This window comes from Pterocles gutturalis, unplaced genomic scaffold (genome assembly GCF_000699245.1).
Source record: "Pterocles gutturalis isolate BGI_N339 unplaced genomic scaffold, ASM69924v1 scaffold961, whole genome shotgun sequence".
Classification (NCBI taxonomy): domain Eukaryota; kingdom Metazoa; phylum Chordata; class Aves; order Pterocliformes; family Pteroclidae; genus Pterocles; species Pterocles gutturalis.
The window spans coordinates 41,608-56,377 of NW_010099908.1; the positions used below are offsets into that span (position 1 = coordinate 41,608).

General features: G+C 36.7%; 1 protein-coding gene across 1 annotated transcript in view; it reads left to right on the forward strand.

The window, feature by feature from the left end:
• Positions 1 to 14,770, forward strand: part of ANO3 (anoctamin 3) — a 66,373-nt gene that overhangs the window by 38,896 nt on the left and 12,707 nt on the right. The window contains exons 12-13 of the mRNA XM_010077531.1: positions 1,409 to 1,469; positions 13,867 to 13,949. Of these exons, the coding sequence (XP_010075833.1) occupies positions 1,409 to 1,469; positions 13,867 to 13,949 (144 nt within the window). The remainder of the gene's footprint in view (positions 1 to 1,408; positions 1,470 to 13,866; positions 13,950 to 14,770) is intronic.

Below are 14,770 nucleotides of genomic sequence, written 5' to 3' on the forward strand. Positions count from 1 at the left end.
GTAACTTCAGTTGTAAGAGAATATCACAGTACAGCAAAATTGAATCTGGTTATCTGCACCCTTCCATCAGCCTAAAGACAGGTTTCTTTTAATGATAAAAACTTTAAAATTGGTCGTTAAGTCAGCAGTAGAGTCAGCACCAATTAAAGTAAAGTCTTTTCAGTAATATTCTGTTTTAAGATGTTCTCTTTTTATTTGCAAGAGTGGGAAATCACCATGAATTTTCTGGATGGTTTAGGATGATACATATCAAAGCCATTTGCAGCACTTTTTCATTTCTATTTTTCCTCTCTCTTCAGACCCTCTTTCTAACCTATGGCTGTTGATGGTTAGTTGATTTGTACTATTATTTTATAATGATTTGTGCTTTTCTTTCAAATAGGAATTTGTGCTTTGCTTACTAATGCTCAGCAACATCTTAAACCACCTTTCATTAGAAGAAATGGAGGCCAATTTTCCCTGGATAAATTACATAGCTATAAATTGGCAACCTTAAATCTATTGGAAGTACATTGACCTTAATTTCAGCTTCCTAACTACTATTTCATATTAAGGCTTCAATGGTAGAATTTCTGGATTTTTGCAATATAATTTGTGATGTTTTCTTAATAAGTGAGACATCAGATTCAGACACTTTAGAGTGATCTATGGGCATGCAAAACCTAATTATTACTTATTTTGTATTGATAAGCCTTGGACTTTGCAGCAGGATATCTTTTCTGCCTGAAGAATCTTATAACAAAGACTAAGAAGTGATAAATCCAACAAAAAGGAGAGCATTCATGACGATAAATTAAGTGCACAAATTAGAATTATGTTTGGGGGGGAGTGGTATTTAGAATTTATTTAATGTTGGTTGGAGTTTAGGGGCACTAGGCTTTTAAGAAGGAGAATATTTCAACAATTTGGGAGCTGAGATGTCTGGATAAAAAGGAATATATACTATTCTTACCTGCAAGAATTGCAGGGTAATTGGGAGAAGAAGAAAGTGGAATCGAAAGGGACATTATTAACTAAGTAACATACAGAGAAAGAAAAGTGAAAGGATGGAAGTTATTTAAGCTTATAAAAACTTTAAAATAGAAAATGTTGAGGTTAAATTTCACTGAGCGTATGAGAAGGACTCTGGAGGAATTTTTAGCCTGTCTGGACACGGACAGAGCTGCTCTTAGTGTCTGTGAAACAAATGGGCTGGAGATACGTGAAGTGACAGTCTGGAAAACTAGAGTTCAAGTTATACTGTAAGGCAGAATGGGACAAACCTTGGTAGAAGAAACGTGCAAGTAGGACTTCTTATTAGGATGCTTAGCTTTTAGTTTCTGCCACCAGTGCTGTACACTGGGATTCTTTGGGGCAAAAGATAAGATAGCAATATTATTTGTTCTTGATGTATTTGTTTGCTCTTCAGGTTACACATTTGTTTGATAATGGAGGGACCGTCTTCTTTGCTATTTTCATGGCAATTTGGGGTAAGTACATTTTTATTTGTTTTGTACTTTTAGTTCATGTGATTCTTTTATATGATTACTGAGTAAAGGGAGATTATAGCTCTTGATAAAATTTAAAGAAGGATTATTATTTCGTCACACAAAAATTTTTTTCCCCTGTTTTCATCAACTTCAATTTCTATGCTAGTAGTGGGTGAAAATAATACCTTTTATCATTAATGTAATGACTGTCTGTAGTGTTTTAAATGTCTTTAAGCCTGAATTTTGTATTATGCAGGCAGAAGTCTTTTTAGACATGAACATGTAGGTTAATGTACTGATCTGGAGTCAATATAAAAATCACATCTTGTAGAGAATTCTTAGAGAATAAGTGAGAATGTTTTTGTGGGAGATAATTGAGGGAAGTATAGGAAAGATTTGATGGTAAGTGCTTACAGCAATTTAACTATTTCTATTCAAATTCTGAGTCTGAGTATCTCATTATGTTCACTCTGACATCACACACATCATATCATGGGGCACAAAGCCAGGCAGAGTGATATCCACAGAGGCCACTGTTGAACAGGAGTTACCTAGAACAGTCTTCCCTATCTTTGAAGGTCAGTCTAATAATGCCATACAAGACAGATGTAATGGTTCCAGCATGAAACGCTTGATAGAATTAACTTTCACTGAAGCTAATAGTATTTTGCTGCTGGAAGGTAGGGAAGACTGGTATTAGGACAGGAGATATTTAATTTTGATAGTGTAAATGTTTGTCAGTGTGAATTCTCAAGAAAGTAACACCAGTTCACATTCATACAACTGTCTGAATTCAAGCCAGAGTTTTACAATTTTAAAGAGTGAAATGGCACACAACAGCTTTATTTTCGTAACGTGTATGAATAAGCATTAATGGTTCTAACTTAAAGTGAAGGATGAACAAAAGTCACATATTTTGGAGGCTGGCCTGGTAAAAACAAAAAAAAATGCAAACAACAACAGAACATCAAGGAGATACATAGACAACATAAGCACGTGCACGTACATACAAAAATCCTAATTGGATTGTTAAAAATTAACACAATATAAATATAACTGAAGCACTTTGCTTTCTTTGGTGATATTTCTTCATTGGCTCCTAATCATGCTGTAATAGCCTTACAATTACAAATAATTAGTTTCATAAATTCTTAAAACACATTGCACTTGGTTAAATGGTTACCAATTTAGACAGCTCTGATAGCTTCTTAGCAGCTCTTCATCTCTGTGTTTGAGCTCTACTTAGAGAGAGCTCTTTCCATTTTCAACTGAGGCCAGGTTCAAGTGTAAGGAGCAATTTTGGTCTTATGATACTGCTTTACCATTATCAAGAAAGATGGCAAAATATGTGCTAAGGAAGATGAAAGCTGAATCAATTTTTTTCTTAATTTTAAGCAGCAGAGTGATACCCTCACCTAATACAGGTGAATGTGTCTCGGATTTTCAGTCTGCTATCCAATGTGCTGGACACAATGTGAAAAGTCAGGTTCTGGTTTTGATGGGAAGTGTGCTGTTTTTGCGACTGAACCCTGTAGGGATGGTAACACTGCACGTACGCACTCAATTCTTTAATCTGTTAAATACTTTGAAATAAATACCTGGTTTATTATCTTCAGTGTGACTGCCTTTGTTTCTCTCTGGTGTGTGTGTGCATGTCATTTACTCACATATCAAATAAACCCTCAATGCAATGTTCACAGCCGGTTAGTGAGATAACTCCATTGACATGATCTACAGTCTCCACACTACAGAAAGCATTTTACCAGTCATAGTAACAAGTATGTATGCCATATGAGTAGTTATTTTCTCTGCATTTTATTTTGTTTATTCTGTGCCTCTACAGCTATGTCTTTTCCATGTTCTTTCTTTCTATTTAGACATGCCTGGTAATTGCAAACAAATAAACTATGCAAATATTTGCATTATACTGACATAATTTTACTCTTTAGCTGGACAAAACCGAACCATACTTTTTAGGATATCTCTATACATAGCAAATTCCTTTCCTTTCATATTAAGTATTTCTTCAATCTAAGCTGTGCCAAAACGTTTTGCATCATTTCTACAGATCTAGAATGTCTGCAATGCAAACAGCAGGTCAGTTTGATTGAGGAATAGAAGCTTGTCTTCTTTTTTTTCCCTTTGATAGTGATTTTAACTCTGTATCATCATAGCCAAAGGTTAAATGTAGTCTGTGTTACTCAGTGGTTCCATTCTCCCCAGCAAACTTCAACCTCTGGGTAAACCAGGTAGATCTGATTCTTTTTGTCATATTCACTGAGGAAGGTACAAATGTGAAGAGGGGAAACAATGCCCTGAGTCATTTATCAGATGGAAATTACATTTGGAGAGAATAATTTCACCTCAAGGTAGTTAGATTTGGGATTTTTTTTTGTATTGATGCTAAAATATCATTGCAGGACTAGTCAAATTTTGCTCTTTCATGATGTCTGCATTCTTCACCAAAGTTACACAAGGCAGAATTTTACCTGGATGCTATTCGTCTATATTATTTCTGAGAAACCGATTATGATATTCTTCCAGGAAAGCTATAGGTAATTACAAAGTAGAAGAGTGATGCTCTGCTACTGGGCCCTGCCTGTTGCGTGTCAGTGTATATTGAGATTTCCCCCTTGCTCTCCAAAAATTTGTGTGCACAGTAATGGCTGTAAGATAACAGCTGCCAGGTCGTTTTGGAAAAAAATGAAAGCATGTAGATAACAGGTGAAGAAGCAAACGTTATGGTGAATGGTGGGATGGTGTCATGTCATCCATAGGAATGCTGTCGGATGGGCACCCTGTGTTGTCTCCCTCTGCCTTGTCCGCTGCGCTGGTTTTGTCGTCTGACGCACATGCAAAGTTTGCATCATATGGTCCGAGTGAGTTGTCTAAGTGGAGAACTGAAAGGATGACGTAATTATTTTTTATATATTGCTTGAAAGCTTCTTATCCCCATATGCTGGGTACCTCACGGTTTAGTTCAGCAGTCCCTCACAGCTAAATCCAGTTAATATCTTTCTTACGTATGGGGGAACAAAAGCTGAAGGTCCTGATTCATGATCTTCTGGAGAGAATTCATGTCCTCCCGGTAACGCCTGTTCGGCACTACATGGGTGGTCGACTTTCAAAGCTAGTTCCTAGTCTGACGTTCTGGCAGTTTTCAGCTCTTGTATTTAAGCCAGGAAGGGCGTATTGCCAGAGTTCTGTTTTGATTTGATTTTATATGAGAGAAAAAGTGTGTTTAGCCTCTCACTGTTCATTTAAATGTTTAAAAATAAAGTCCAGGGGCATGATACAAATGTTTGGAGACTGTGTGATTACACTTTTATATAAGTTTATACATATTCATGGAGAAGACAAAAGAGATTTATTTTTCAACCTCTTAAAAATATTTTTACTCCTAAAACCAGATTTATATTCATCCCTTATTTAGTAACTGAAGTTGGATGGGTAAGGAATCTAGCTTTTTTCAGTTAATCAAAGTTTGGGAGAGCTTTTGAGCTGTAGTTTTGAACTCGCCCTCAGTTCTTTGAATAGGTTCACTCATACGTGTTACGATATTTCCTGATATTTCAGAGGTTAAAAAAATAACTTGTAAGGAGGAGACATAGAGTTAGGGGGAGTATGGATTAAGCTAAATTTAAAAATAATGAAGTACTGTCAGTTGAAAACTAGTTTGACTGGAGTCAATAATATAATTGCTAATAATTCAATAAGACCAGATTATTTAAGCAGCTCTGTGCAGAAATAAAAAACATTCTTATGCAAAACACTTGTGGTATTCTTTACCTGGGTCATTCCTTGTGTCATCATAAAGCCGTCTGTGGGAAAATGGCTCAGAGCTTTTCTTACCACATATAAAATATCCAGTCAGACCAATTAATATAGATCCCAAAATGGTTCCTACAATGACACCAACTATTACTCCTCCATTGTTGGTTTTGTCTACGAGAGAGAGAAAAAAAGAAGAGACAGTTGAATGAGAATAATAAATCTGTAAAATCAGATACTTCACTCTCTGTTTATAGCATTCGAGGGCTTTGTGGAGTGAGACTTTTCACCAAGGATCTGAAACACTGTGCAGGCTATGACTAAACCAGCCTCTCTGCGGAAACTCTGCCTTTGTAAAAGAAAATAGACATCTCCATCCTTGACTTTGAAGGGAATAACTAGGGTTTGAAAAAAAGCAGGCTAAATGAGTTTTAGTAAGATAAAAAGTTTCCAGGTTTAATTACAGAAACAACCACTATCCTTTTATTTAAAGAAATAAGCAGTAAACACTCTTTGAATGCAATTATTTGTAAGCATTTAAGCCAGCAGTTAAAATTGCAGCCTCTGAATTTAACGTGATTACATTTCAGAGTATCAGTTTTTGAGTATGCGAGGTAAGAAATCCCCTAATGCTTTCTGCACCTGTTCAGTTAGCAGAAAACTGCATTCCTCCAGGATTTTCCTCAGATTTCATACAACTTTTCTTCAAAGTATTCTGTTTTTCTTGGAACTGAACTTGCTCTCTCGCCCCCCTTCCTTTTCAGTCACATTATCTAAAAATCAGGGAACATTGTAATTATTGGAACTATGATGGGAAACATGAAAGTGTGATGCTCCTTCAGTTCTTGGTACAAAATGTACTCTACTGAATATGATGGATAAGCCTGTGTCAGTCCTGTGTTAAAAGCTTGAAAGCTAATTAATGGCAAAAAATTACTGTCTCTTCTAATCTGTCCTTTTCTTTTCCTGAAGACCTGATTCAGAGCAGCAGGATAGAAAAGTGCCGTGACAGTTTTATACTCCATTGTTTTCCCACGCATACTTAACTTGATAATTAAATGCACAATGAGTAATTCCTTTGGAAGTATTTATAAGAAGTCATCTTTGGTCACGAAAGTTTCTGAACTTAAATAAATTGGAGTGTTATTTTGACACATCTGCTTTGAAGGTCTGCTCCAGTGTAAATGGTCAGTACCTGTCATTAGATTCCCCCACTCTTGGAAGTGATAAACAAGTAAACAGCAAATAATTTCATTCTTTTTTTATTATTATTTTGGGTGAATTTTAGTTTTAGTCTATAGTAGGTTACCTATTGATTCACACATCTTATAAAGCCTCCTGTTCCATTAAAAAAATATTTTATTTCAATATTATAATTTTATTAAACCATTTGGACTTTGGTTAGATACTTACCTTCATTGGCATCTTTTGAATTATACGATGCAGTGGAAAGGTTGCTGAAATTATGATTCAGCTCTGTTGTCTGCTGAATGGGGTTGATACTGGGTGTGGGACTGTCCTGCTTCACCGTGGGTGATGTCAGAGTGCTCCCAGTGGGGACCAATGTGGTGGGGTTGACCAAAGAGTTATCACTGGGGAGCCCTGCAGCCCAAGGGGTGCTGTAGGTGACTCTGGAGTTGCTTGGTGTCACTGTGGAAGCAGAAGTAGCTGCAGCATTCTTGGTCACTCCAGAAAAGTCACCCATTGTTGTGAATGGCGCTGACGACATTGGGATGCTGTTGAAGTTTGTGGTAGAGTTATTTATCCCATCCGTTGATACCATGGTGACATTTGAAGATAAAGCGATGCCACCAGTGGATCTCGGGGGTGTGCTGTTTGGCCAACTGCTCATCTCTGTTCTTTTTGTTACGTTTTCTTTGACACTGGCAGTTGTTGGTGCAGCATGACTGCTGGTAGAAGGATTTATGGCAGTAGTCATAGGCAGGACAAAACTCTGTGAAGTTGGTTGCACTGTAGACTGATAGTTATCTGTAACTGAGCTATTTCCATTTTTAATTTCATTTACTTTTCTGGCCTCAGTATTGCTTGTGTTCCATTGCAGCCTTACAAGCAGAAAAATGAAAATCATTCCACAGGAGGGTTGCATGGTGTTGACTTCAAAGTTTCTTTTATTATATCCAGAACCTGCAAGAAATTAACTTTTGTCTATTATTTTGTTTTCCAAAAATAAAGCTACTCAGTTAAGACCCAAATAAGCTGGTAAAAAAATACAGAAATCTCACTAGCTTATCACACATTGACGCTGAAAACTTTTCGTCCCTGCATGCTAATGACCTAAAGAATGACCGAAAACAATATTGATCATCAGCAAAAGCTTTTTGCACAAAAAAATTCAATGGTTCTGTAGACAGGCCTCATACTCAGAGGGGAATAATTCAAAACTACTTTGCTATAGAATGAGGTAATGATACATGTGTGGATGGCATGCTCGAGGCAATGTTTTCTGGGCAGGCAAAAACTCCAAGAGTATGCTAAGAGTTATGCTCTGTTGCGAAGAAATATGATTGTTACAATTAGCCCTGGAAGTTGATGGATAACGTTTTGTGACCCTGAGCAGTGATTTTCATATGATTGCTGCCAGGAGCAAACTGAAAGCCTGATCAGTCCAGGGGTTATGGATGATGCTGAATTTGTGTGGAAAATTCTTTTCCTATAGGAAACTTTAGCCTGTATATTATGCATTAATTTTTCAAATGTTAGGTTGAGGAGGATGAGAAAAACCCATCTTGAAGTCACATGATTGTAGCAGGTATGCTGTTCAGTATGTCCGTGGGGTTTGGGGGTGGGGGGGTGTTTTTTCTGTTTATGAGACAGATTGAAATCATGCAGTTTTTAACTCCCACACATAACCTCTCATGTGACAGCACAATAAAAAGTATAATAAGTTACATCTTCAGCACTGTTCATTAATTAGGTGTCTATGTGTGTGGGTACTTGTATATCTCCCTTCTTCAGATAGCAACCTGGAAAAATATTTCTTTCATATTCAGCCTCCCCTCCTACTGGCTTGTGCTTTTTCCTATGGGTGGTTTGTTTGGGTTTTTTCTGGGCGGGGAGGGGCTGAGGGCTGGTTTTGGTCTTTGGTTTGTGGGGTTTTTTTCTTTCAATTGTGCATTTTCACAGGTTAGTTTCTTTGTATGTAACATTATCCTTCACTGTAACTATACTGCATAGGGAATTGACATTCAATTGACTTTAACTGTAATTTTATTTTGTGGAACACTGTACAAAGGAGTCAATATCCTTGCTGAACAAATTCTTTGTTGTTTTTTCTGATTGACTTACTTGCGTAATCTTCTTCATGAAGGAAGAGAAGAAACCTCCCTGTTTTGAAGGTTGTGTACTGTAGTTCTCAGGCTGTGATGAACTGCTTCCTGGAAATCCTTTTGTGTGTAATAATTAACTCTTCTTTTTCTAGTGCAACATTGATGTTCATATGGTTTAGAAAAACACTGAGGTTCTTCAAAGACACTTGTTGCCTTTAGAGCTTAATATGCAAGTAGTGCTATTGCAGTAAAGCAGTGCTATAGATCAGCCAACCTTGCAGAAGAGCCCAAACCTTAAATTAGCTGGTCAAGTAAGTGCTTAAGGAAGCTATGAACAGATTATTAACGAAAAAGAAAGGTCTCTCTTTTTGGTTTGCTGGTATTCACATTACTACCAGCTCAGTGGAAATCAGTGCAGTAGGCGTAGCCTGGAGAAGAAACATCGGTATGGGGTTAGGCTGCAGTTCAGTTACCTAGATTAGCTTTTTTATCATGAAGAATTAGGTTTTTACATGGGATGGTCACCACTGTGTTTTGTCAGTGGATTTTGCACTCTGCATTTGTTTCTGTGCTGTTAAAAGTCAAATTTCATCTGAGAGCTATGATAGCTGGGTATAAAAGAAAGCCAACCCCGAAAAGGGGAAGGCTAAAATTTCTCCTTTGTTGTATGGCTTTATGTAGAGACACAGTGGCCCCTATTTGAGGAATTCACCAAGATGTGAATGCAATTTCCTGTAAAAATGGCCCTCCAGTGCGAACCTGGGTGTACACTGATTGTACTGGGAAATGTGTAGCCCAGTATGTAGCTGCAGCCACGTCAAGGAGGCTGTGGTTCTATATCATACAGACTTCTCTATTTTAATCAAAGCAAATTGAAAAAAGGCTACAAAAATCCCTGTCATTCTGTTATTAATAAAGTTGCTTTATGGCAGAAAGTATTCGATAGGAAGTTACTAGTGTTCATACATGTGCATCTTCTCACCTATGCTCTGGGTGAAGCCCTGGTCCCATTCAAATCAACCTGCCCTGGGTCTGTGGACTTCACCGTGAAGGTTGCAATGATATTGCACCTGGCTTTGTGTTTTCCTTAAACTGCTCGGATTTGCGCTGAATATTTTTGCAACACAGAAAAAAATGTCCAAATAAATTCTTATATGTTGATTTTCACATAAACGTATATCCACTGGTATATTAAATATTTTTAAATAGATTTTTGGCATGATAAAATAATTGCAACATGTATTTTCTGAACACAACCTGGCACCTGCCAGTTAGTTATAGGTGTAATGTCTGCAAAACCTCTGCAACTGTCAAGAAAATAATAATTTCAACTTCTTTTGGATAGATAATAGAGTCTTCAGAAGTATAAATTCAGAGAATATTCTTATACATTTCAATAAATTGAACCTGGAGCTGTTTCCCTCCCTTGCAGTAGTGGTTAGAAAGTACTTTATGTAGTAAACGATGACATGATGAGCAAATTATTAATGACACTTCTTTGTTTCTTGTGGTCTGGAGTAGCATGTCCATATTTATAGAGCTTTCACACTTAATATACTTTTTAAGCCTCATAAAGCAGATTATTTTTACCTTTACATAAGTGATCTAAAAATAGACAGAGCAGATACAAAGCAAGATATAGAAAATTTATCTTCTAGAATTCAGAAATAAAATAATAGCAAATTATGGTCCCAGAAACAGTTTGGATTTTTGCTCCCATGGCTCTTTGCTCTAACATTCGGATCGCTCTCCAAGGATTACATACTTATAAATTTAATAAGCAATGAATATTAAATTTTCAAGTTAAATGTATTTTAATTTTTGTACTGAGAAAATAATTTGTAAAGTTTTAGTGAATTATAAAGAGGAATATAAATATGACTTGTATTCTATAATTAATTTAATTTTTCCCCTCTGTTACTACTAGCAACCTGACACGTCTAAGTGCACTGGCTGAGCTTCCTAAGTGTGTATTTCCCGTTCATTTTCAGTATAACCAAACTGAGCAGAAGCAGTAACAACGTAGCAGTACATGTCCTTACAGAAATTTGGTCTGAAGTAGCATACAGAGAATACTTCCCATTACCCCCACCACCCCTCCCAGAATTTAAAATGGGCTCTGAACTGACACTGAGAGAAATTTTATACTCGCTTGATAAGGAGCATAAATACCCACAAAAGACAAGTAGAAATTTGAGTTAAACACTAATTGTTTACGGTTGCTGCTTCTCTGCTTTAATGTTTGAATCACAAAATGGGGGGGTTTTCAATTATTTTCTCAGAAATACACTCAAGTAGAATATGGATGCAACAGCACTGATTGGCTTCTCAAACACCATGTAAAAGATTTTCAATTAGATCCACTAATAAGCATAAAAACCATCTCAGGCTTACCTTTGAGCTCCACAGAATATGCAAGAACCTGTTGAAATACCGCTGTGGCCCAGAGTGCAGTTAGTCTGGCGGGAAGAGGGGAGCGCAGGTACAATAAACGTGGCAGTGTGACACCGGCCAGGAACACGCCGTACCGGCCAGGTGAGGTGGGGCAGCCCGTCGCTGCTGTCATGACCGAGCTCTGTCATTACAGAGTCCACAGAAATTGCAGTATTTATGGTAAAGTGGGTAGGCAGTGCTTATTGCCTAATCCTTTGAAAGTCTTTGAACTGGTATTTCAGAATGGTGACTTTTCTGTAAACTGTAGAAACTATTGTTCCGTGTACTATGCAACCATTAATTTAACAAAAGATAGCTGCTGCTTATCACAGTTTCCTACAGTATACTTTGTGAGATGGAAACTGGAAAAGGCGTGTCTCCTATGAAATAAAGGAGCAAAATGAGTTCTGATAGGAAAAACATGCTGCTAGAAATGGGTCTGATCCTATCTCCAAATATGTTCAGTATTTGCCAAAATTTAAGACACAATCTAAATCCAAATTTTCTGAATGTGTCAGATGTCATTAATTCTTTCTTTGGAATATGTAAACAGCGAGGGATCTGAATGTTACAACTCTTACTCCTTGCTTTACGTTTTATATAAACAATACTGGATTAAAGTAAGAATGAGGAAGTCGGGCATATCACATACAACTTAATACGCTGATCTAGTCAACCCATGTTTTCTTTTACTCTTTAATTCTTTATGTATATTTATTCTAGCCTGGTATGTGTTGAAGAGTGTCTCGGAGATATTTCAGTATTGTGTGACTGAGTGGAATGCCATGGTGGTGTTATCTTTGCCCACTTTAAATTTTTAAGGAATCAAGTGGAAAATACTATTTCATAACTTATCCTTGAGATAAGCGTTGAGGATATGGCATATACAGGAGGTGTTTATATGGGAGCAGCTAGTGGTGTTTTCTTGAAAATACTGCAGTGGACAAGTGGAAGGTTTTCTGTGAAATGGATCAAGTTCTGTCTTAAGCATCAAGCATCACCCTACTTGTCTTCTGAAAGATTAAGAACTGTGTAAAGCACATGCCAAGAGATTTTATTTGTTCATCAGCGTGAGTACTGACGGTGTAAGGGCAGCAAATATAAAGTGACTTAAATAGCAATTGAAGGAAACTTTTGGAAGTGTGCAGTGAGCAGAAGTGCAGACTGTATTGCAGAGCACTGAATAACAAATCCCTACATGAGTCAGTCTATACCAAAATGCTGCACAGAAAAAGTACACCATTATGGGATTTAAAATTCAGAGTGGCAATTGGAGCTATAACATGGGAAGCAACGTGCCTGGGGAGAAGTAGGGGAGGCAGTAGATAATGTTTTTTTTCTGTAGGAAACCAGAGGCTAGCTTGTGGCCCTCTAACTGTAAATTATCCACAACTCCCGAGAGGCAGGATTAGGCAGAAAGAAACTCTGCTAGGTCAATGTTAGAATATGGATGTTCTCCTCTTGGTGTTCAAATGGTTGGATTAGTCATCTCTTGTATGTCTTGTTTTTCTACAGAAGTAATTGATAAAAGTCAAGGCTTAGCATTTTCAGAGCTGGGAGATCAGGGTAAGAGATGAGTCAGAAAGAAGTGCCTAGCAACTCGGACTGGAGGGACTGATGGCATGGGGAGCAGTCAGTGACGGGTGGCGTTAGCAGGGTGGTAGAGTGAAATAAAGGCAAGCAAGGAAGGATTCAGGCTTTATGTAGAACTGGCCAAATACTTGAATTTCGACATTCTGATGGCTTTTTGCTAACATTTAGACTAGAAGTTTACACCACAAGAGAAGTTTTATGAATTATTTTATTATAATTATTATTTTTTTATTTTTTATAGCACAGCAAAATTACCATGAATGGTGTTCTGCTGTGTGAAAGAGAGTATTGCAGCTTCTTTTAAGAGCTTGGGTGAGGCTGGAAAAGGTACTTTAGTTGGCAGGTGTAATTAGCAATTGGGCCTCATCTGCTTCATCTAGATGAATTATTTTCATGATCATTGTGTTATCAAATGCTTCGTGTATATAAGAAACATAAAGGACATCATTCATCATTTTTTATTTTTTATATTATACTAGAGCCTGAAAACACTAACTTAGAGACAGATCTTGATTTAAAAAAAAAGCAAGTTATCCCAAATCCTAGGGGACAGACAGAATGAAATAAATGGTTTTATAAGATCCGTGTATATTCAACACAGTCCACAGTCTAGTATTACTTCTAGAACACAACTGTCTCATTTTATTTTCAAAATGTCAACAGGCATTTACACAAGCTGTAATACTTACCTATCCAAAACAGGTACATGTACTTCAATAGTCCACTCTCCCTCATTTTCTTCAGCAATGGCACTGAGGAAAAAAACGTTAATTCAATTGCTTGCTTATCTGATTATGATCTCACACACAGATTAGAAATAATTGTTTAAATAAATACTTTAGTAGTGAAGCTACCGCAGTATAAAGCTGGTATAGCTGGGAAAGAAATGAGGTTGTCCTGATTCAGACTAAATAAAATGAGATCATAATTTAGCACTTTATTAATAGATACCATTGTGTATGCATATCCTCGTTTCTTCAAGGAAAGATTTTAAACCTTATATGTTTTGAATAAAATTAAAAGCAAAATGATGATCTAAAAGGGATGGCAGTGTCTCATATTGACAGGTACCTATCTCTGTACAGATATATCAGACAGTAAAAAAAAAGATTCTTAGATAACCATTGTAAAATAGTGTTCCAATTTTAACAGTGATTATCCTGAAGTTACTTACAGTTTCAGATTCTATAGGGAAAACAGCTAGAAAGTGGCTAATGGCAGTTATCATGTTACATATTGATGATTTTCTTTAGATCTGCATGGCCCTTTTTCTTTCTTTTCCGTAATTAAAATGCAGTTGATGATTTCCACAGCTACAGTCTTCCTAGAGTTTTGGAAAAGACGGAGAGCTGTATTAACCTATGACTGGGACCTCATAGACTGGGAAGATGAAGAGGTAAGACTAAACAAAAGTAAACTTGTCAGTCTGGCTATCAGTATGATTTAAGTGTAAGTATCAATATGTATTGTATGCCAATAATCTGAATTAGTCATTCATTCAGATTATATTTGTATTTATAACACTAGTTGCAGAATAAACAAGTATACTTGAGACTTTAGAAGAATACTTTGCCTTCTACAATGAGCATTATAATTCTAAATATAATCCTACATTTATTGAAAGTATCCTTGGAACAATCGAGTGCAAATACTGCCTGTACAGAGGAGAGGAGCTACTACTGATGTCAGCATATCAGATGCCTCTCAATTCTATGGTTTGTTGTACTGGAAATTCATAATGCTGCCTAAAAACAGGACCAAGACAAGTAAAGGGACAGAAATTAGATTTTACATCCTTCTGAGAGGCGTAACTTATCCGTTAACATTCTGCACTCGACATCAGCAATAATAGAATTATTTTATTACGTCATAAATCACTAGTTAATAGCTGTAATTTAACTGTATTGGTGATTTAACTGAAGTTTAAGTCAATAGAGAGTTGACCATTACTTCTTTTATAGCTTTCCATAGATGTGTAGATACAAGCTGCTGGCTTTTAATAAATGGTTTCATATCACAAAAAGTGATCATAACTGTCATTAACTTATAGTTTTCTTATCCATTTCTGCAGAGAAAATGTTTGAGTCAGTACTATGACCCATGATCCTTTCAATACTCTCACATAGTGGGGAAGGCTCTTCTGGTTTCTGTTCTTTGTTGGTCTCTGCCACTGTTTCCAAGGATTTTCAAAAGAAGAAAGTATTTGGATATTTGACT